We start from the raw sequence: 22,315 nt of genomic DNA, 5'->3' as shown, positions 1-22,315 counted from the left end.
CTCCTCGGGAGCGGCGCTGGCAGCGCCCACCGCTACGCCCCCGGCCCGGGCAGCTGCTTGTCCAGCGGCGGCATCGGCTTTCGGGATGGAGCCGGGAAACCGGGCGAGAGGCGGCGCTGAGGGGCCCTCAAGCTCGTCTGGGCGCGGTGGCTGTGTCCCGCTGCAAGGAGCCGAGCATCTGCCCCGGGGTCTTTCCTGTCTCCTCGGGGAACAGCAGCGGCCGGGCAGAGAGGCCCGGGGCCGCCCTCAGGGGCGGAGACGCAGGGCAGGCCTCGGTCGGGCGCGGCCGAAGCGCAGGAGCTGCCCGCCGCCGCCGCGGTCCCTCTCGGCAGGAAGGCGGCGGCGGCTGCAGTCTTGGCCTCTCCGTCCACGAAGGCCCCGGCCGAGACGGACACGGCGGCCCGGCGCGGACCACCCCCACGCTCCGACACAAGATGGCGGGCAGCACCAGGGAGCCGCAGCCGCGCCACACAATGGGGCCGAGGCAACGAAGCGGCTCTTGCGCGCCCGCTGCGCCGCTGCCGCAGCGCTGCCCCCCGCCCTGTCACGTGGCAGCGCAAGGCGCGCCGGGAGCAGCAGTCCGGCGGGCTGTGTGCCGCCGCACTCTGCCTACAGCTCCCGGCGGTCCCTCGCGGCGCTCACCCCACGGCCCCGCGGCCAATCGAGAGGCGCTATCGCCTGGCGCGGGCGGGCGGGGCCCGGCCGGCTCGCGCTGGCTGTGGGCTGTGAGGGGGCGAAAGAGGGGACTCGGGGTAGGTTCTGTGTCAGGTCGGCCAACTCGCTCGTCTTGGTACGGTTATAGAATTGTTTTGATTGCAAGAGACCTCCAAGATCATCAAGTGCAACCTTCAACCTAAGACCATAGCCATTAAACCATGTCTTGGAGTGTCGTGTCCACACATTTCTTGGAACACTTCCAGGGAAGGTGACTCCACCACCTCCTTGGGCAGCCTGTTCCAATGACTGACTGCTCTTTCAGGAAAGAAATTTCTGCTAATCTCCCGCCTAAATATCCCTTGGCATAATTCCAACCATTTCCTCTCGTTCTATGACCTGATAGTAGACCCCCACCTCACTCCAACCTCCTTTCAGGGGGTTGTTGAGAGCAATGAGGTCTCCTCTCTGCCTCCAGACTGAATAATCCTAGTCCCCTCAGCCACTCCTCATGAAACCTGTTCTCCAGGCCCTTCACCAGCTTTGTTGCCCTGCAACATAACAGAGAAGAAATTGTTCTGCCACTGAGTATCTGCAGATGGAAATGGCTGCCCAATTTGATCAGGCATCCCCCAAAACAATCTTCAAAAACACAGCAGCATTTTGCAGATGGCATCAAGGAGGTGGTGGAGTCTCCCTCTCTGAAGTTACTCCAAATATGCCTGGACACTGTCCTGTGCAACCTGCTCTGTGAGAACCTGCTCTGGCAGGGGGCGTGGACTAGATGATCTCCAGAGGTGTCTTCCATTCTGTGATTCTGCGATTGCCATCTCGTGTCCACCTTTTACCCACCAGCACACTCTAAAGTCCTTCTCCACAGGGCTGGACATCGCCAGCCTGGAGTGATACTGAGAATTGCCCTGAACTGGTTGCAGGACCCTGCATTCGGCCTTGTTGAACCTCATGAACTTCCAAATCTCTATGGATGGATCCTGTACCTCCAGAACACTCAGGTTGGTACCATCTACAAGCTTGCTGAGGGTGCATTCCATCCCACTCCCCATGTCACTGGGGAAGATATTAATTAATATTGGTCCTGGTAGGAACCCTTGAGGGAGGGCGCTCCTAACTGGCTTCTACTTGGGGAACTCATTGACTCCAACACTTCTTTCAGCTCTTTTCTTAAGCCCCCTCCTCCCCCCCCCACCCCCCCCATAAAGAGCTGGATAAGCTGTTGGGTGTGTGACAGAAAAATGGGAGCCCCCACATTCCATCTTCTGGGAGACACTCAAACAGAAGCAGTGATCTGTGGTCACTCAACACCACTGATGATGGCACTACCAGCCATGACTGTGGTGAATCCATTCTCTGGCCCACGGGACCCTCTGATGAACCAGGTTTTGAAGTCATCCCTCTTCTCCCAAACCTCCTTCTTACCTCTGCCAGAGGTAAGAACTGAGCCTAAGCCTGGCAGCCCAGAGATGCCCGTGGACAGCCACCTCCAGAGTACCTCTGCCTCCTCACAGCTTTGATGTCCACACTGAGCACCTTTGTGCATGATAAGGGAGCCCAGATGCCTCATTTTGTGATTCTGCATCTGCTTTGAGGACTGCAATTTTGTTGACTGTGATTCTAAAATTTTTATCAGGAATCTTACATTTAAAAAGCTGTAATTCCCAGGTGGATACCATGTCCCATTTACCATGTTTCATTTCTGAAGTGTCTGTACTTGGAAAACTTACTCTGAAGTCTTCTTCACATTTTTTCCTGCTTTTAATGGAAGTTAAGAGTGCAGAACTTCTGTCTTCCTGTAAGCTGCATGTAAGTGTGGAAATTCCCATGTGTTATTCTTAAAGAGGGGAAATTTTGGTGTGGCTTTGTGGTTTTTCACTGCAATGTAGTTTACTACTGAAATTTTAAACACAAGCATTTACATACGTATGGGGAATACAAGAATTTAGCTGCTACCTGAAAGTTAACTTGTGCCTGTTCATAAATTTACCCTGTGATTGTAAGATAGAGTCCTTTAATTTCCTGCCTGTCACCAGACTATGTGGTGTGGAATGTTTTGTGTAAAATGAGCTATCTGGTGTCACACAGATGTTTCTGGTCGGGCTGGGGAAAACAGATCTGCACTGAGGTTTTCCAGTGCCTGCACTCTGACTACGTATCTTACACACCTTCTAACTCTGGAAGCTATGAAACCCTGGGAAGTGCCAGTAATAAATGTATACATGAAACCCAGAAAACAAAACCCCCTAGTCTATAGCCTGACAGCTGTCCAATTCCTGCTGTCTTTGAACAGGCAGAAAACTGCCTGAGCCAGCCTTTCACTAAGGAAATTAAAACTCTTCCTTCCCAGCCATGCAGATTTGCTGATTGCTTTCCAAGCCTCTGACTTCGCTCAGGGATAAAACCATGTGCATGGGCCTTGTAGGAGCAAATGCTGAATTTGAGTACACTGGGTGCCCACTTTAAGCTAGAAAACCTTCTTAATTCATCTTCTTGTGTAAAAAATGGGTGTAAATATAGGGCTCTGTGATAATTCATGGACCGAGAGCTGTTCAGTTAAAAACAAGATCAGGAAATCTGAAAGTTCAGTTCAAGCACTGCTTCACAGGAAGGTGAAATGCTTTGTCTGAACATTTCGGCTAAGACAGAATATGTGGGGAAAAAGCCCCGCAACAACCAAGCCGAACTCAACTCCTGTGTATCTGGAATCCATCTCAAAGCAGAGGTTTGTCTCAAACTAAGAGTTTAACATGGGCCTGTGAGAAGCTCAAAGCACTCAATTTGTGGATCAAGTTGATTCACAGGTTACAAGTGCTGGTAGCTTGGAGTTACTTGTGCTTCAGCCAGCATGCTGCTTTGAAAATCCCTTGAGTAAGAATAAATAAATCTGAAGGTGAATGCCTGATTTGCTCTATAAATGTATATACGTTTATATAACCAACTCCACCTGATAGTTATCAAGGTACAGTACAGCATCCAAGTGTGATGGAACCAGAAGAGGGTTCTATGAGAATAATACACCAGACAGCAAAGATTTTTGTTTCGAAACCAGTATGACTTACGAAGATGTTTTGGGGTGAGTCAAAAAAAAAAAAGTTTCATTGCCATATTAGAATCTCATTTATTTTTTGGTATGAGCCTCTTGATCTGTCTGGATCTTGATCTTAGTCTGGATCTGGAAATACCATATTTTGGTATTTCTTTCTACACAGTAAAAAAATAAATAAACCCACCACCACTACCCCAACAATTCAGTGAGTGCTTTACCCAAAAGAAATTAGGGCAGTTTAAGAAATGAAAAATATACTTCTGTGTAATTAAGTTTAAACTTCTCTGTAGTTACTGCCTGCTGTACATGCTCTCATCATGTGCTAGGTGAAAGTGTGATAGCATCTGTTATGTTGCAAAGTCCAAAAGTAAATTATGTTGTGGTGTTGTATTCCTGTAACCTTGCTCTGTGTGCAGTGTCTGTGGCAGGGCTGAATCATCTGCCTGTCATTAACAACCCTCCTCAGTGGAGCACCATGGCTTCAGTTGCTTGTCACTTCTTTACAAAATTTCAGTCTCCTCAAGTAAAATTTCATGTTTATTGTCTGCCTTGTGCTATTTCTTCCACCATATTTTTAAGTTTCATATGAAACATCTTCCAAGGATGAGGCTAGGGATGACTAGCCTTGTGCTTGGCCAAGGCCTGTTGCCATTTTGCCATGGCAGTGAAATCTGTACCTAAGTTCTGACATTGTCTCTTTGCAGGAATTCATCCCATGCAGTAGCACAGGATCTGGGTCTCAGCACTGGAGACAAGGTGATGGTGACAGGATAAAGGTGCCAGCACAGGAGCAGTGTATGGCTAGCAGCCTGGAATGGCACAGGGTTCAGGCTCACTGTCCTCTGCAGATAAGGCACAGCAGAAGAGCTGTCTAAGTGCTGCTGGTGGAAGGCTACCTGGAAAAATGGGCTGCTGAGAATGTAACCATCTGATTTCCTGTGAGCTTTGAGCTGTCCCCTGAGTACAAAAGCCATTGATCATGTGGGGCTTGTGTAACCTCCCTTCCACATGTCTCTGAGGTAGAATGTGAACTCTTCCTCTGCAGGTGAGACATAACAGTTGTAAAAGATTATTTTTGCACAAAAGAAGTGATCCGTGTGCCACAGGGACAAGAGCCAGAGACAGTAGGAGAAGGCAGTGCCTTCCCCAGACTACTTTACTTTGAAAGCACGGAAGCCCTGGGAAAGGAGAAGGTCAAGAGATTATGTAAGAACAAGATTCAAAGCTATGCAAGTCTCTCAGCATCCTCTGTTCCTTCTGCTTGTGAGACTATGGAATGCCCCTGTGCCTCATGGAATAAGTTTATGCTTCCTCGTCCTAATAAGAAGGGCTCATAGCACATGTGCTGCATTATGTGCCTGAGGAGGTCCTTGCTGCCTGTAGGGTTCTGAGGTGCTTGGAGGAACAGCTGTGCTTTCCTGTGTAGACAGGAGGTGTCACGGGCTGCAGGGATGTGTACTTACCAGCTCAGCATAGAGCCCTGCTGGGTAATAAACTGTACAGGCATTCAGAGCTTGCACCTCAGTGAGTGTGAGCAGACAGAGAAACAGCGCAACCAGTTGTTACTCCATGAGGTGCTAGCTCCAAAGTAGCAGTGGTACCATCCACAGCAGCCTCCTGGCATTGATATTATTACACTCTCCTCAGGCCACTGCATGCACAGGTATCAGCTGCCTCCTATGACAGCACACAGAGCCACCATCATGCTGTGGAGGGGTGGTGGACACTCTCAGGTCTCACACATGTCATCCTGGGGCTTAGCAGGGTCATCCTCCTGTTTCTGGTCCCTGCAGACCCCTGAGGTAACTGCAAGGTCCTGACCACAGTGACCCCATGCCAGGTTGCAGCTTGTGGGGACAGCAGAGGCTCACAGGACCAAGGTGACCAACACTAGGAAGTTGATGGCACAGGATGAAAAAAAAAAAAAAATAAAGGGAGAGAGAGAGAAATTAGTGTTTAAAACTCCCCAGAAAAATCTGTGTCACATCTGTGTCACATATACTGCTATGAGGAGTGGCTGAAGGACTTAAGGTTCTTCTAGTTTGGAGAGAAAGAGGCTAAAGGGAGACCTCTTTGCTCTCTACAGCTTCATAGATTCATAAATTCATAGAATGGTTTGGGTTGTAAGGGACCTTAAAGATCATCTAGTTCCAACCCCCTGCCATGGGCAGGGGCACCTTCCACTAGACCAAGTTGCTCAAGGTCTCATCCAACCTGGTCTTGTACGCTTCCAGGGAGGAGACATCCACAACCTCCCCCGGCAACCTGTTCCAGTGTCTCACCACTCCTCACCGTGATGAGGGGATGTGGAGAGGGAGGTGCTGAACTTATCTCCCTGGGATTCAGTGACAGGATGCGTGGGAATGGTTCAGAGCTATGCCAGGGGAGGTTTAAGCTGGGCTTTATGAAGCGTTTCCTTATCCAAAGGATGATCAGACCAGGCTTCCTGGAGAGGTGGCTGTCAGTGTGGAATAGGTAGTTGGACAAGGCCCTTAGCAACATGCTGCTTGAGCTCGGTCAGCCTGGATTGCTCAGCGGTTGGTCTAGATGGTGGCTCTAGGTGCCCTCCAACTGAAATCCTCCATCGGCCCAGCTCAGCAGCTGAAGCTGAGCTGGCGGGGCCGCGCCCTGCGGCGCCACCTGCTGGCGGATCCTGAGCAGCGCGGCACCCTGGCTGGGGCGGGTCTGGGGTTGTGCAAAGCAATAACCTAAAGCGCTGCAAGCAGAAGCAAACAAGAGCATTTTACTTCTGGGTGCAGCTGCTCTAGTGCTCGCCGAGGAACCTGTGTGCTGCAGAGCCGGGAGCAACACAAATAGCTGTTGCACAAACCAATTATTTCAGCCAGAACCTAGAAATTTTTGAAGAGTTCCTACTAGCTTTAATAGTGGTCTCAGCTGGGTTTGCTTTAGGTGAAAAGCTCCCATCTGCTACAATTACATAATTAACCTTCATAGTTCAGGCTTAATGATGCTCATTAGGACTGAGTGCTGTGGGTAGTTTGGCATGGAAAGGCAACTCTGCGGGCCATAGTTTGAAGTACGATTAGCAATTTGAGAGTGTTACACATGGGCGGGGTGAGGGGAAGCTGAGAACTGGGTAGGAGCTTGTTCTTACTCTGTGCTGAGGCTGGAATGCAGTGAGCAGAAGAGATCTGCTACATCTGGATCACTAACAGTAGTATCAGCTACAGAGGTGTGCTGGCAAATCTGGAATATACGTGTGTCAGGACATCATGAGATCCCTGTCATCCACTGTTGGCTGTGTGGCTTCCATTTCCTCAAGTCAGACCTCCTCTGACCCCACTCCCAATATTTCTTCATTTATTGTATTATTAGGTAAGGAATACATTTTTGCTGCAGACCTTTCTCAAAGACTTAGGAGAAAAAAAAAGGAAAACAAACAAACAAAAAAAAAAAAAAAGGAAACCAAGCCAAAAATTAAAGAATTTAATAGAATTTTATTGAAGAAAACATCCAGGCTCAAAACCTGTGGCTTAATTCATCTCTGTGTGTAAGCCTCCTGAGAGATGAAGCTGCGATGCTGTAACATAAACACTTAACTACAGCCACTTTCTGACTGGATTTGTCCAAGAGGAACACGTGCAGTTCCCCCACGATTTCCCATGGACTACCCAATGTGCTCCAAAAGGCCAGACACAACACCTCAAACACACACAGAAATAATCTCACCACAAGGTGTGTTACAATCTTCCATAACCCGATGATTTATTTAAACTTACATCACAATGAGAATCTATTAATAAAATACATCAGTTCACACCAGTCTGCATTGCCATTTTTTAGGAATACGCAGCTCTGTGCACTTTATATTAAAACTTTATAGAGGTAAAAACTACTTCATTGTACCCACAGTTCTCCAAATCTAGTGTAACATGGGGCAGGTTACAGAGGAACTTTGGGAGCTAGTTACGCTTCAGTTAACCTCACATTTTTTGGCACATCTGAATGGTTTTTATTTTCTTAACACAAAATACTTCTATAGCAAGTCAGATAATCATTGACACAAAGCATCACTATCCAATGGCAAGTGCTGCCTAAAAGCATACAAAAATGGCATCATTTGGTTACAAAATAGATACTCTTAGTTCTTTTTCTCGGCATTTAACTTTGAAGTGCCATGACCAAAAAGGGCCAGGAACAGGACCAGCTTTGCTGAGTTGTTGCTGGTCATTTTGCTGCAAGGCTTGGCTTCAGTAAATCCCACAGTAATGTGTTAACAAGATGTTGATGGTTTTTGCCTTGCCAGTCAAGGTCATTCCTTTTACAGCACCCTCCAGCAGGTGCAAGGCCATGAGTACATGGCAGCATCTGCCCTGCTGCTCAACGGATGCAGTGAACACAGTTATGGGTAGTGTTCAGGAGGGGGCCATGCCTCTGCAGGCCTCGGCAGCACAGTGGCTACAAATCATGCAGTAGAGCACAGGGAAGGCTTGTAAACCACTTCTCAGCCTGTATTTCTTCTGTCTTGCATCACAGCAGCTGCTTCTTCAGCAAACTAAGGTGTTTGAAGCAGGCATGAAACATTAACGGTAGTGGTGTGCCAGGCACATATTTGCACATGGGGCTGCAGTTACTTACATGGATCTTTAAAACCTGTAGGTTGTGGGTTTGGCTGATTTTTGTTGCACACCACAAATTCCAGCTGCTATGAGCTTCTTGATGGTATATTTAAAATAACAGCCCATAGTACTTGCAGCCAGGCTATTTTTCCCTTGGCTCTTGAGCTCCCCTGTTTCAGTCAGAGTTTGGCACATTAACTAGTGATTGGTTTATGTTCTACTGACTGCAGGCTCCACAGAGTGACACTTATTTTGTGAGACTGCTGTTACATAGGTTATGTCCTTTCTGCTCAAGGTGCTGTGGTAGTAACAAAGAAATATGCACAAAGTGCTGCTGTTCAGGGGAGAGTGATGGGGCAGAATGCAACACAGGTCAGAGCTTCCTGGTTTCATGATAGCTAATAGTCACTTTAATGGAAATAAACATTGGTACTTGTCATTGCAGGGCTGCATTCTTCCCAAAGCCCCAGCCAAACAAAAACCTTGGTTTTTTTGATTCAACTTTGCTACCCATCCTTTGCTGAAGCCCCTGATCTGAAATCTTTCTGGTGAGACTAGTGAGCATTCCCATTAGGGGCCTGCAGCTGTTAGGAATCACTTCTGACTTTCCCTCTCCCAGAGAAAGAGAAGAAAGGATGGTAATACTTGCTATATTATTACAGAAAGAAATTATACTAGTAATTGAACAGTTGTTGATGGGGATGATGGAGGTACCTAGATACTTGCTGACCCTGAAAGGTAGCCTTGCCAAAAACCCTCCAAAACTCAAACGCACTTCCAGAATCAATTTTTGCCTCACATTCACAGTGGGAACTTATGCCTGCATTGATTTCCATTTCCTATTCAGCATTTGCTCTGAATGCAGCTAAAGTTAATAGGAATCCTTTGGGAGATGCAAGTGCAGGACATGAAGCAGTGCAGAGGGAAAAGCTTTGGCTGTGTTGGTTGGGCTGCACCAAATGCAGGATGGGATGGCGCTGTGATGTCTCTCCTTGTACTGAAAAGAGAGTGCTGCTAAGGTGGACAAGTGTTGGCTGAATACCTTCACATGGACGTAGTGCAACTTCTGCTTGTTTAAAAAGCTGTGGAAAAGTGGCCAGCTGCTCAGTACCAGAGCATGGACAAAGAGGCAGCTACAGCCCACCTTACACCCATGGCTCATGACAGCAAAAGTAAAAGCCAGACTGCTGCAGGAGTGTTCTGGCACCTGCAATATTTTTATTCTCATTACAACCTTTGCAAGTTAAAGTGTCAAGGCATGACAAACTATGTAGCAGTGCATTCCTTAGACTTTGTATACAAAAAAGGGCTCAAGGCTGGGAGCAAGAAGGCACAAACTGGGGAAGGAACATAGCTGAGGAGTTTACACAAAAGTACTATGTCATTTATTAGGCATTACTTGTTTCACATTTTGCCCCCAAATTTCCCAAAGCAACATATGTTTCCCTACTTCCTTTCCCTTTGTTGCCTTTTGGATAAAGCTACCTGTGCTCTATAGATACAGTTGCTGAAGAATACAATGTGAACACAGATAAACACAATGTGCACAGCAAAAGATGCATTCTACTATTACAAGAGTCAAACAGCGTAGTCAGCCTCCAGCTGCAGCAGTGCCTGTGTGCTGCAGGGAACCAGTTCCAGAGCAGGAGCAAACTGGCATTGGTGGTGTCAGGCAGGGTGAGGGACCGAGGGGAGGCTTTCTCAAGTGCCCAAGCAGGTGAGATGGTGTTGGTCATGGGGATGCTCTTCTGGGAGGCCCACCCACAGGCCCAGAGAGCTCTTCATCCCGTCTCAGTTCTGCAGCAGGTCCTTAGAACACCTTTATGTTCGTTCTTTGTGCACACATATAAAGTCACCCCCACATTGCTCTGTTAGGCTATGTTTTCTTTACATATAAATTTTTTTTTAACTTTTAATTTTTGATTTTTTTTTCTTACAACTGTTAAAAAAGTTTCATGGTAAAAATAATTCACTATATGATACATATACCCAAAGTGGTGCAATACTTTATATAATAAAAGATGAAAATAGTCACTTTCCATAATAAAAATAAGTTCTATTTTTTTGTTTATTTTACAATATAGTTAATAATTCTTTTCTTCTTCACTCTGAAAGTAAATAGGTCCCATTTTGATAGCGCTTCTGAGTTGATTAAAGTGGCAAGAGACTGGAGAATGGCTTATAAGCATTTTGAGCAGCCACATTCCACATGTCTCTCCAGTTCCTCCGTGAAAGTGGAGCCATCCACACACTGGAAGAGGTATTTCCGCCTCTTGCTCCGCAGAGGGACGCAGCACTGCCCATTGCTGCAGCTGCCGCGGCATTCCAGGCGGGGCACTTTGGAGGCAGTGGCACACGAGGTGTAGCCCTGCTGCTTACGGACTACTTCTCGGATTATCTCTCCTTGGCAGAGATTCTCTGATAAGACAATGGAGATGAGAAGGAAACAAATAAATAATCTTTTACTGCTTTGTACCTGCCATCAAAACAGAGCTCATGTTACACAAGTGTCTATCTCCAGCACAAGGCAGAGGCCAGGCAGGCCTGCTGGCTTTGATCAGCAGTTCTGAAAGTGCTCTAATGGATGCTGAATGTTGAATCCTGCAGCACTCCTGCAAAATAGGAATTAGTTTTACTATGTCTGCTTCTCAGGATCAAAGGTCAGCCTGCTCTGCATGACATTAGCAAGATGGGATTCCTGAAAAGATCTGTGCTGTTCTGTAGTCACTTTACAGCAGCCAGATAGTTTTGATGTAGCTGTATAGAGTTTGGAAAGTCTGTGGTTCCTCCACAGGAAAGGCACAACCTAAATGAAACTAAAACAAGCCAGGTCTTTCCTTCTGTACAGGAATGTAACTAGGCAGAATGGATGAAGTTACAACTCACTGAGTTTCTAGTGAGTCTTTTCAGGTCAGGGCGGAAGAGTTGGGCCTGTACCCTAGCAGGAAAACCCCAGCACGATTTGTGGGATTCCTCAGGAAACCTGGTCAGCTACATCAGAGGGAGCAAGCTGAGGATATTCACTGCCACTTCAGATGAGCAGTACCTCCTGCCTTCCAGTTCCTACTCATGTCATCTGCAGAAGCCCCTGATATGCAGAGTAAGACCTCCTTTCCCAGCACTGCCATTAACTGACCACTGCTCACTGAGGGTAAGCCTCACAAGTACCTTTCATTTAAACATCCCATCTGAATCCTGAGAGCAGCAAAACTTGAGGATTCAGGAGACTGAGAATAAAGCTCATTGCTACAGATGTTCCCCTTTCTGTGTGTTGGATAGCCGCTAGATAGCTGTTACGTGGTTCCTTTCTCCCTGTATTGTCCCACAGAGCCTGACTCAGCCTTATCTTCTCCTGTTTGCCATTTACCCCCAAATGTGAGTCATGTGGAAGAGAGGTAAAAAGAAAGGTGCACAGCAGATCTGCAGCAGCCTGGTGCAGTGGGCCCTGTGGCTGAAGCATACCTCTGTCACAGTGTTCTCCACCATAGCTGGGGTCGCACTCGCAGTAGGGCTCCCCATGCTCAGAAATCTTGCACTGCCCATGGTTGCACTTCAGAATCCTGCAGAGATTTGAGGAGTTGTTCTTCTTGTCACAGTATATGCCTGTGTAGCCTTCCATGCACTTACAGGTGTAAGCAAGATTGGCTGCCATGCACTTGCCATGCAGACACCTGGAGAAAGAGAAGCATTTAGAGCTGCCTTGTGTAAGATGTGAAAGTTCCTTTTCCCAGGGACATTTGGTTTTGGCATTTCTGCCCACTTAATTCCAGGATACTAATCCAAAACCAGCAGTTCTCTGTCAAACACTGCAGAAACTGTGAATTTTCAGTGAATATTGGACAGCGTTTACAGAATACATTTAGAATTTGTGATCCTAACGGATTGCTTTGAAAAACATCAGGCTCCTCTGAGAGCAAGGATCAATGCTTGGTGTCCACACAAGACAGCTCACATTTACAGCAGCAGCATGTGGAACTAAGTGCAAACAATCAAGATGCACAGCCAGGCTTCCTTAGCAACCTTACTCTACAAATAATACCAGGTGATGAAAACCAATGTGATACGTGGAGGTTCTTGTGGAAAAGCTATGCACAGATGTACTGACAGGCAGTTGTAGTCAAAGGGTTCCCTGGCTCATGTGGTTTGCAGTGAGCTTTGCTATTTCTGAGGAATTGCACAGGGAGGGGCGCTGATCCTTAGCTTTTGATCTGACACCATCCCCAGTGTTGGGACAGGGACAGACTTGAAATGGACTGAGGACAGGGGAGAAAGCAACACTGTCCAGCCAAGGACAAACTACTCAGGGCTTTGCAATATCAGGTCCTGGTCCTACTTAACATTACCCCATGTCATTCTCTTATTTGTTTTCTTTCTGATACCTCAAAATTGTTCTCTGTTTGAGTCCTTGTAAACTTTGGACTAAAAAGTGCAAATAATAAAAGCAGTTTGAGCCAGGCCAAAACACGCAAAATGCTGTAATAAAGGAAGTCGTAGTCTATATAAAGCAGTATTTTCTGCCCTACTAACACAGGGTGTGCTTGGATAGTAAATCCTGTTACCATCAACTGCCTGTTTTTTACAGTTGCATTGCCTCACAGACATGAATCTGTGACTGCTGGAGCAGACACCTGCCAGCAGGGCATCAAACTCTGCTGGACACAAAGGGCTTAGCTTTGAGGAGACAACTCCAAAAGGCTGAAGTGATTTAGTGAAAGGTGGAACAGTATGCAAGCAGTAAAATACACACAGCTTACTTTCCTTAGCAAGGGGGTTATGTTAAGGACTGCATCACCCTTCTTGAATTATGATAGAAACAATCCCTCAGCATGGAAACATCTTGAACTCTCCTATTTATCTCTCTACAACCATGACAGCTTCATGCTGATGCTGGAAATTCAATGAAACATTTGGGTCTTGAAATGTTTCTTCACTTGTGTCTTCGTACCTTTGGTCGGTAAACTGTTAGTTGCTTCTCAACACCTTTCAGGGTTCAGCACTTTCCAGAATTAGACCTGGAAGCAAGTGTAAAATGGTACCTCTGCCAGCTAAATTTCTGCCCTTAAGAAAGCAACTATCCTCCAAGTCAATTTACTCGTCTAAAGGACATGCTTGTGAAAAGTGCCTTCCACAGACTGTGCAATCAAAACAGCGTCTAAGTACCAAAGTACTTCCATTTACTTATGAAACCCCACTGAACTATGCAGACCACTGATCTGCCTGGCCTCTTCCCTTGAGCTCCTGCTGTAAGCAAGCTATTCATCCAGTGCCCCTGATGGAGATGTGGTTATTGAGGCTTTGAACTGTGCTCCCTTTGCATGCAACTCCATCCTAGCCTTTAAAATTGCACTTTGAAAGGGGTGCTTCAGAGCATAGTGTGTAAATCAGCTGTTTGGGAGATCTGAAACTCTTCATGCTGGAGGGCATGATGTTCTTCATGGGTTTAGTCTGAATACTGGGTCCAATGTGAATGTATCTCTCAAATGTGTACTTCCTGCTCACAGGTAGCTCTCCTCTGGGTAAGTGCTCACCTCCTCAGAGACAAGCCGTCCCTGTCAGCAGGAGGGTTCTGATTTTAATGTGCAGAGTTACAGCCAAAGGTATGACCTGCAACATTAAACATTAGCTCCTCCAGGACAAAAAGCCCTCTTGAGAGTGAGCAATATCAGAACAAGAAGTGGAAATTGAGAGTTGCCAAGGATGCTGACTCACAACTGTCAGTAGTTTTTGTGGGGATCCAGCACCTCCAAAAATAGTCAGATGTGGTTTTACAAGATGAAATATGACATATACATTAGCCATAAAGCTTTTACCCTCTCATCAGCATTTGTTTGCGCTTACTTGTGGTTAAGACATGGGTCTCCAACTTCCTGGTCACACAGGGGGCCTGTCCAACCTGGATGACATTCACAAACCACACTTGTTTTCTCAAGGGACCGGCAAATACCATGCTTGCAGATGTTACAGGACTTGCAGCCAGGAAGGACTCCTATTGACTGCTGTGGTAAATCCTTGAAATCCTGCAGCTCATTATTGATGCGGACGTCATGAATACATCCATGAAAACCATTTGGTGTCTTATCTGCACCCTGGCGCAGTGAAGATAACCCAGTAGAAGTCGGGATCCCTTCAGATAGAAAACAAAAGGGACGGTTTACTCACAGGTACAAAGACAGCAAATAAATTATAGTTGCTAACGTTTCTTTTGTTGCAGGCCCTTTAAAGAATTAGTTTGCATAGGACCTTTGTAAGGTAGTACAGGCTCATTGTCCTCATTCTTGAAATGGAAAGAAACAAAAATGAAATCAAGCTTATGTAAGAAGTACAGGACAAAAAGAAAGAAAAATAACCCACCCATTTTTTTGGCTAGTGGCCACATGTTCTTGCCCTTAGCTAATGCTTTTTCTATCTCTAGGTTAATAGCAATTATCCTTCTGGAAGGTTTAAGAGTGTCTTTACTTGCCAGCAGGTAGCTACCAGCCATGGGATACAGTGAGGTAGTCAGGCATGACCAGATCACAGCATTAAGGCAGGGAGCAGTATGAATGCACCCCACTGAAAGTAGTGCAGGAGAACTCTAGAGAGAGGGGAAAGCACTTTAGAAAGCCAGGCCAGGTCTTTGTGGTGAATACCTTCCATCTTGTCCAAGTGCTTGGAGAAGCTCACACACACAGATGGCCAGCAGATTCTTTTGGATGTTGTTCCCTCCCCACTGACACCCACTTGGGCCATACAGCTGCATTAGCATAGGCAAGTGCTTTTGTCTTCAGCTGTGTAGGGCCTCAGAATTTGCTGTCCATAAGTAACTCTTTTGCCACAGACAGCCTTAAAACAAACTCAGCATCGTTCTCTGTGTGTTAAGAGGAAATCTACTAGACCAGGTGATGTAGTTGGAGAGATGGACAAAACCGTGGGCACATAGAGGCTGGGGTCTGTCTTAAAGCTTGGTGCAGGTCAGGCACAGCTGCTCTGGGTAATGTAAGCAATCCCTTTAACTGACCAATATGCAGCTGAAGGGCAGCTGGTGTCCATAGCAATGCCACACATAGAGAGGTGGCCCATGCAGAACAGTGAGGGTTTAGAAAGATGCAAGATTACTTTTAATGGGTAATAAAAAGTCTCCACCAAACCCATGGCTTCTGCTATCAAATCATCCTTCATTTCAGGTCTCAGGTTTGTCCTGTGAATGCATTTTTTTACCTTTTGAGAATTAGCGTTGATTCAGAATGCTCACCCATTATCAAAACTTTTCCATGTGACTGCTTCCTGAGTTCCCTGGATATAAATTGCTGTAGGGTTGGTATCTTTTATGCTGTGCTAGAGGGAGAAATTGTGATGGCCTCACCAGCAGATTCTCTTTGATGCATAATGCTCTTTAATAGCCTGTGACATTCTTAATAGGAACCAATTATAAAAGTTCAGCTCTGCACAAAGCAAGATTAGCCACTTTTCTGATTTACAAGGGCAATACTCAGGGCACTTTTACAAAAGTGCTATTAAAGGGAATTATTTACAAAATGCTTGACCAGCACTATGAGAAATTGGTAAGTGTTTGCACTACTGGCTTCAATAATCTCGTTAGAAAAAAGCCTGAAGACTTTCTGAGTCTATTATTGTTCTGCTGACTTTAGTATTTAAAACAAGCTGGCAAAAATTTCAAGAACTGTATGTCACCCAAAGGGAGAGATTCAACATCCAGTCCAACATATTGCTGGGGGTGCTTCTGGTGTAAACAAATCGATTGGGCAGTGCACAGCCTTGATTCTGTCTCTTGCATCCAGACACTGAATCAGTGAGATACTTATTATTCTTCAACCACAACATCTTGGTGCCAGCCAGTTCCCAACACTTCGGAAAAGACAAACTGATTGTTCTTGCTGTAGCTGTCTAACAGAAACTGCTGCTGTTGTTGTTGTGTTGTGCTGGGGTTAACTTCCCTGGTCTGGTGCGTGAGCTTGTGCTGGCTGTGTGGTAGGATGCTAGTGTGCAATGAAGCAGAACAGCAGAGGTGTGGCTTCCAGGGAAGCACCAGGGTATTCAGGGAAGCAACCTATGGCAGAGGGGAACAGCAAATTGCTATTCCCCTCTGTCACCCTCAGTCCTCTCCATATGATGGAGATGATTTGCTTCTGAGAAGACATATTAAAATTTCCAAGTCCAGAGCAAGTCACTATACCTCCAATGTAGAGGGGTGTGTTGAGGTTGGCAGAAGACTGTTTCTGGAGTTTCCCTAGACTCTTGGGAGTCCCCTTGTCCACTACCAGGTTTAGAGTTTGATTCAGCATCACCAGTTCCACGCTGTGAAACTGCCCATCATTTACTGTTTCCACACTGCAAGTAAAAGAAAAAGAGAGAATTAGAAGATGACATTAACAATGAACAGCCTCTGCTCCTGTGACACCCTGTTGTCCTGCTAACGCTTTCCAAGGCACAGCTCCCACTCTGTCCTCTTTGTGGTCACCATGTTCTCAAAATTTCCTTAGTATCAGCCTCCAAGGTACAAATTTAAACTCTGCTGATGCCTGTGCTGGTAGTACCCACACATACATAACTCTCGAGAAGACAGCTAATCCCAACTGTAGATCCTGTAGGTGTGTTTCCCAGGGCAGAAAAGCAAGGGTGTAGCTATGTGGTATCTTTGGTTCAGTGAGAAAATGACTTAACTCGCCTGTTCTGTGCTGTCAGCCACAGCCTGCTGCCCCTCTGGCACACTGCTTGACATCTTGTTGCAAGCTTGGGCAAGAGATAGCAGGGCCCTCTGAAATGAGCATTTCCTCACATCAGAAGTATCCTGTAACTACAAGCTGAGGCGTGTGGACAGGCTGTTTCTTAAAGCCAGAGAAGGAATTCAAGAGCTTTTGGCTTTGCTCAATACATACCGTCCTGCCCAAAACCCGACAAATTGCCACTCCTCTTTGAGAAACATTTGGGGCAGACTGAGGCTTGAGAATAAGACAGCAGGAATTGTGGGGTGGGGGACAAGACATATTTATGGCTCAGGTGTTTTTAACACTGATTTTTCAAACACCTGAAGCCTGCAGTGAGATAACACAACAGCTCTTTGCTGGCCTGCCCCACATAAAATCTTCACCTTCACTTCAGTGTCCCAGAAATGACAAGGTGCAGTAACACAATTCAACTTGCATCACACTACTGTTTTTTATTTTCAGGGCAGTTCCAGCTCTAAAGCCTTTCTGTTGCATGTTGAAATTCTCTAAAACAACCTGATCACTTCTCAAAGCAGGGAAGGGCATGGATGCGATTATCTGATGTTGAGCAAAGAGAGTTTCAGATTAGGCTGGTAGTTATAGACATCATGGGACTTTTGCAGTGCAAAATTAAATGGTGCAGCCTCTGTTCCATATGCATGCAAACACCAGAGTATAATGAGGGTCTAATAGCAGTAGCACTCACAGCCAAAATTAGACTGTGGGCTATGTAAACTGCCCACATGCAGAGTATTGCCAGCACATCTCAAGCTTGGCGTGCAAGCACTCTCTTCCAAATTCCTGCCAGCAGGCTTGTTAGCTGGGTGGTGATTCTGTTACACGCGGATAAAGACAGAAAACACCAACCGTGGGCTGCAGGCGTGCTGAGATACTGCTTAGCCAAGAACCTGGATTTGGGATTGCTGCACAAGTGGTAAATGCCACATTAAAATGTAAAAGGTTAGTTGTAAGAATGAGTTTCTGCTCATTCAGATGGCCCATCAGCTCAGCATCCTCTCTCAGCAAGTTACAAAGTCATGGGTCAGGTGTTTTGTAAAGCTGCAGTGTAGATGTCTCTGTGCCCAGATTTTCTTCACAATCAGTGGAGAGAAGCAAGCACACTTCAGAAGTGACTCACCTCTGAGGATGAATCACATTTTAGATGTGTCCACCTCCCAATGTAGAAGACATGCTGCCCATCTTTAGGCCCAGTCCTGCATAACTGATGTGTAAGGAAATAGCACCTCAACTTCAGAAACAAATACATGACTTAGAAATGACCAGAATTCAGTTGTTTTTGGAAACAACTCGACACATGAGCAACGTCAGGCAGAAAGTTAGCACTGCAGGCATTTCTGAAGATGTGCTTGTTGAAGAGCGCACCACTGAGAGCACAGCTAATGTGCCTCTACAGTGCTGCTGTCTCCACAGGTTTTTGGGATGAATCAGGAACACAACTGTCTTTAAAAGTTTACATAAAGATTACAGAGGTTGTAAGATGACAGCAGTTTTAATGCGTGAGGTAGGCACCGTGAGATAGGGCAGTTTTGCTCTAGAACAGCTCCCAGGAAAGCTCTGCTGGCTGAACTTTTGGGGAAAAGCAGCTGGGCTGTGGTTGCTGCCCATGCTCTGCATGATGAGAGAGCCCCAGGGAGCCAAGTCACAGGAACCTGGAGCTGACAGTACTGTCTGAAATGTTTTAAAGTAAAATAATTAAGGCTTAACATTGCAGAAAAAATCCAGATCCATCTGATCCAGTAGACAGTCTGGCACAAACTACAGGGCGACTGCAAGGGCAAGTGAGTTGTGTGGGCCAGGATAAGAGGCTGAGGACTTACACTAGGTTTATTAACCAGGGTGATGTAGTGCCTGTGCCTCAGGAAAGCAAGCCTGTCATCACTGTACCCCTGTCCACTGCATTGAGGCCCGCACAGCTAGCAAACTACTTCATGGATTGGCAACTCCAAGAAGTTTGAGAACAGCTGGCCCAAACGTTCTGTTTAGGTATTCTTGCATTCCGCTAAGTATCTGCCACAGTACAAGAAACAGCTGTGTTACTGGAACGCGACGACCGGGTGATCCCTGTGTGTTCCCGGCACGTCTGACTGTTGTGTCGCAATGCTCAATCCATGGGGGCACAGCACTCAGGCTCCCAGCTGAAAGGTGTGAGATAAATGGAGATGTGTGTTTGTCATTGTTAGTCTATAAGAATGCCAACGAAAGGAAGAAGCTCAGCCAAACCCCCTCGGCTCTGAGAGCTGAGCGTGGAGGGGTGGGATAGATGGATGGCTGTACGACAGGGAACTCTTCCCTGGTGGGATTAATATCTGAAACTAACACACAAAGCTGCATCCTTATCAGAAGAAGGCCAAGCTACGACCATTTGTCAGAGGACAACGTTATCACATCTGGCAGGGCTGGCTCTTCCCCAGGCCAGGATTTCAGAGGCATCAATCACCTCCTCCTCCACAGTGTGTGCTTTTTCAGATTATGCCTTGGCTAACAGGCAAACACAAGTCTGTGTGTCCTGGCAATAGAAGCACCCACCACCACTTGGTGTTCACACCTCGCAGCACACCCAGGTCCCCCTGCAGGAGAGGTCTCTGTCTGTAGGTACATTGGATGAGCATTACTCAGTCCTGACTCTCACTTTTTAACTCTGAATGAAAATAATCTGTGCCTGGACTCTGACAAAGTAACTCTTAGCGACAAAGCAATTCAGTGCCATCACCCAGCAACAAAGTCAAAACAGGCAAAGTGCTCATTTGTCTTTTGAGAAGATGCAAACATCTGATAGAGAGGCTGAATGTGGACAGCCAGGATTGCAGAAATCCCCAGCCAGGAGATGATTGTGTTAAAGCACTTACTGCTGTTGCTGATAGAAAGACATTCAGATGCCTTTGGATTTTGAAAGAGAGATGGAAACAACATTGGGGGTGAAACCAGTGGTGAGAGAAATGCTGCATGAACTCTCCTCAGAGCTTATGTAGTGGGGCCTTTAGGAGACTCCACAATCATCTGAGACAGTTGGAGACAGTGGCTTGGCTGGAGATGAAGGGAAGAAAGCCACAGACGCTGAACAGTGCATCACAGCGCAACACAAACTTGCTGTGCTTGTCTTTTTTAGAGGGGCCCCTTCCCGACCTAGCTCCCTTCGAGTTTTTTAAAAAATCTTAATTGAAGTCTTATTGTGTATCAGATAACCTTGCAGAGCTCTTCCTGCTGCAGCGTGCGAACACCTGCCTCCGAGTCAGGGCTTACCGTGTCTCACCGGCGCTCCGGGTGCAGGGCTGCCGGCGTTAACTAGCGGGGCTGACGCTGGCAGGACGTGGCGAGGGCGAGCTGTGGGGTGGAGGCAGGGCCGGTGCCGGAAGACACCGCGAGCTGCAGGGTGAGCGCCGTGCCGCTGCGGGTAACACCTCGGGTGGAAGGCGCGGCGGTGGCCAGCAGGAGGCGCTGCAGTACCGCGGACCGAGCCGGGTTCCCGGTACCGGTGCGGCAGGTCTGGCCCCGCCCCTGCCTCCGCCCCCGGGGTTCCCGCAGCTCCAGCCGGCAGCTGGCAGCCGGCACCGCGTTGCCCTACGCACCCCAGTGAGGGTAACGGCCGCAAGTGCAGTTTGTGCTGCTCCCTGCTCCGCATTTCTCCCGTCAGGCCCTGGACAGCTGAGGTGACGTTACTCGCCACCGTCCCTGTGGTGAAGGATTTCGTGCTTTACGGTTAAACGGAAACGGTGTGTGTGTTAAACGGCTGCGGTGTGTGTGAGCAAAGCGCGAGGGGACAGCGACTGGGGGAATGAAGCCGAGCCTACTACCTTTCCTGGTGGCACCCCCAGACCGGGTCCCGGCTTCAGATCTGCCCAAGCGCTGCGGAGGGCACAGGCAGCCATGGATCGTCAACCGGCTCCCAGCTGCAGTGCTTTGGGCCACCAGCTCTGGCCGTTAACACGGCGCACAACAGATTCTTGTTGAAAAAGGACTTGTGTTTGAAGCGTAAGCAAGGATTTTCAGGAATTGAATAACTAAATCTTGCTAAAAGTAAGCAGTAAAACGAATCAAAAGATCCGTTTTGTGTAACACAACGATTCTTCAGGACCCAGAAACTGCCTCTGCCGCTGCACTAAGCCCATCCCAGGAGCCATTTCACGAGATTATTCATGGTCTTTGCAGGACCTTCACTTGAGGCTTGTCAACTAACTTGATGCTGAGAAGCCATTGCGGTTCCTTTCCAACTGTGATCACTGCTAGGCCCTCAATGCACAGGCAAAGGCTGAAGCCTGGCAGGATGATCCCTCTAGATCAGTGTGCAGGGAGCAGATCCCAGTCAGAGCTGGCTGTCCCAGGAGTACCTGGTGAGCTGCCGTCCCCCAGTGCCCTGCCTCCCCAGCAAGGAGGACACATTTGCAGTTCCCAAACCCACAATACTCCTCACCTTTCTCCTCTCCATTATACTTGTCTTTTCATAGCCCAGCCGACATATCTTGCACAATCCATTACATTGCTTTCATCGAGGTTACCCTCAGTGAGAGCTGGCCATGGCACCTGATCAGATTTACACAGAAAAAGAGAAGGAAATACCAGGCATGTGAGGAGAGCCCAGCTTCCAAAGCTCACCAGAAGCACCTTCTCTTCACCCTGTGCCCAGGTGGGAATCTCGGAGCTGCCCTTACAGAGATGGGAGGCCACAAAAGAGGATTCTGGCCTCATCTCAGAGCAATTCCAGCAAGATGAGCCAGTGGACCCACTGCACATGGCACTGCACACAGCCTCTGCTGGGGGCTTAGACTCCAGGAATGAAAGGAAAGGGATGTGTATGAAACATAAACCTCCAAAGAATGATGAACAAACTTAATTCTCTTCTCATTTTTGATCTATTTCTCCTCTCCCTCCCGTATTTTCTTTCCCCTGTAATACAGCCCCAAGCACACACAGATGTTATAACCACTGACTCTCCTTGCTCTAATAGCCATGAGAGATTTAGAGCTGAATCACTATAAATATGCCAGTGAACAGAAATGCATTAAAGAATTAAAACATTCAATTTGAACTTGTAAAATTTGGGCTTTGGGTTATTTTTTTTTTCAGTGATGTGCAATATACCTTTAGTGTAGACAGCAGAGAACAGCAGGGCAGCGAAGTAAAAGACAAAAATAGCTTCAAGTATCACAGCAAACTGTGTCACTGAGGAAATGTATAACCATCAATTATGCAGATGAGGACATAAATTCATTAGCTACAGTCTCCAGATTTCCCTGACCTCTGTCTTAATGGAGACACACCTCATTTGAAGCACAGAACAATGCAAACACAAGAATGGT

General features: G+C 47.1%; 1 protein-coding gene across 1 annotated transcript in view; it reads right to left on the bottom strand.

Moving 5' to 3' along the window:
• Positions 1–10,474: 10,474 nt before the first annotated feature.
• SLIT3 (slit guidance ligand 3) overlaps positions 10,475–22,315 on the bottom strand; it is a 503,078-nt gene continuing 491,237 nt past the window's right edge. Inside the window, exons 33-36 of the mRNA XM_054389401.1 lie at positions 16,469–16,623; positions 14,134–14,419; positions 11,758–11,966; positions 10,475–10,713 (exon numbers count right to left, since the gene is read on the bottom strand). Coding sequence (XP_054245376.1) covers positions 10,475–10,713; positions 11,758–11,966; positions 14,134–14,419; positions 16,469–16,623 — 889 coding nt within the window. The remainder of the gene's footprint in view (positions 10,714–11,757; positions 11,967–14,133; positions 14,420–16,468; positions 16,624–22,315) is intronic.

The sequence above is a fragment of the Indicator indicator genome, chromosome 18, assembly GCF_027791375.1.
Source record: "Indicator indicator isolate 239-I01 chromosome 18, UM_Iind_1.1, whole genome shotgun sequence".
In the NCBI taxonomy this organism is placed as follows: domain Eukaryota; kingdom Metazoa; phylum Chordata; class Aves; order Piciformes; family Indicatoridae; genus Indicator; species Indicator indicator.
The sequence above is the reverse complement of the archived record's forward strand: the minus strand, read 5'-3'. Positions and strand labels throughout refer to the sequence as shown.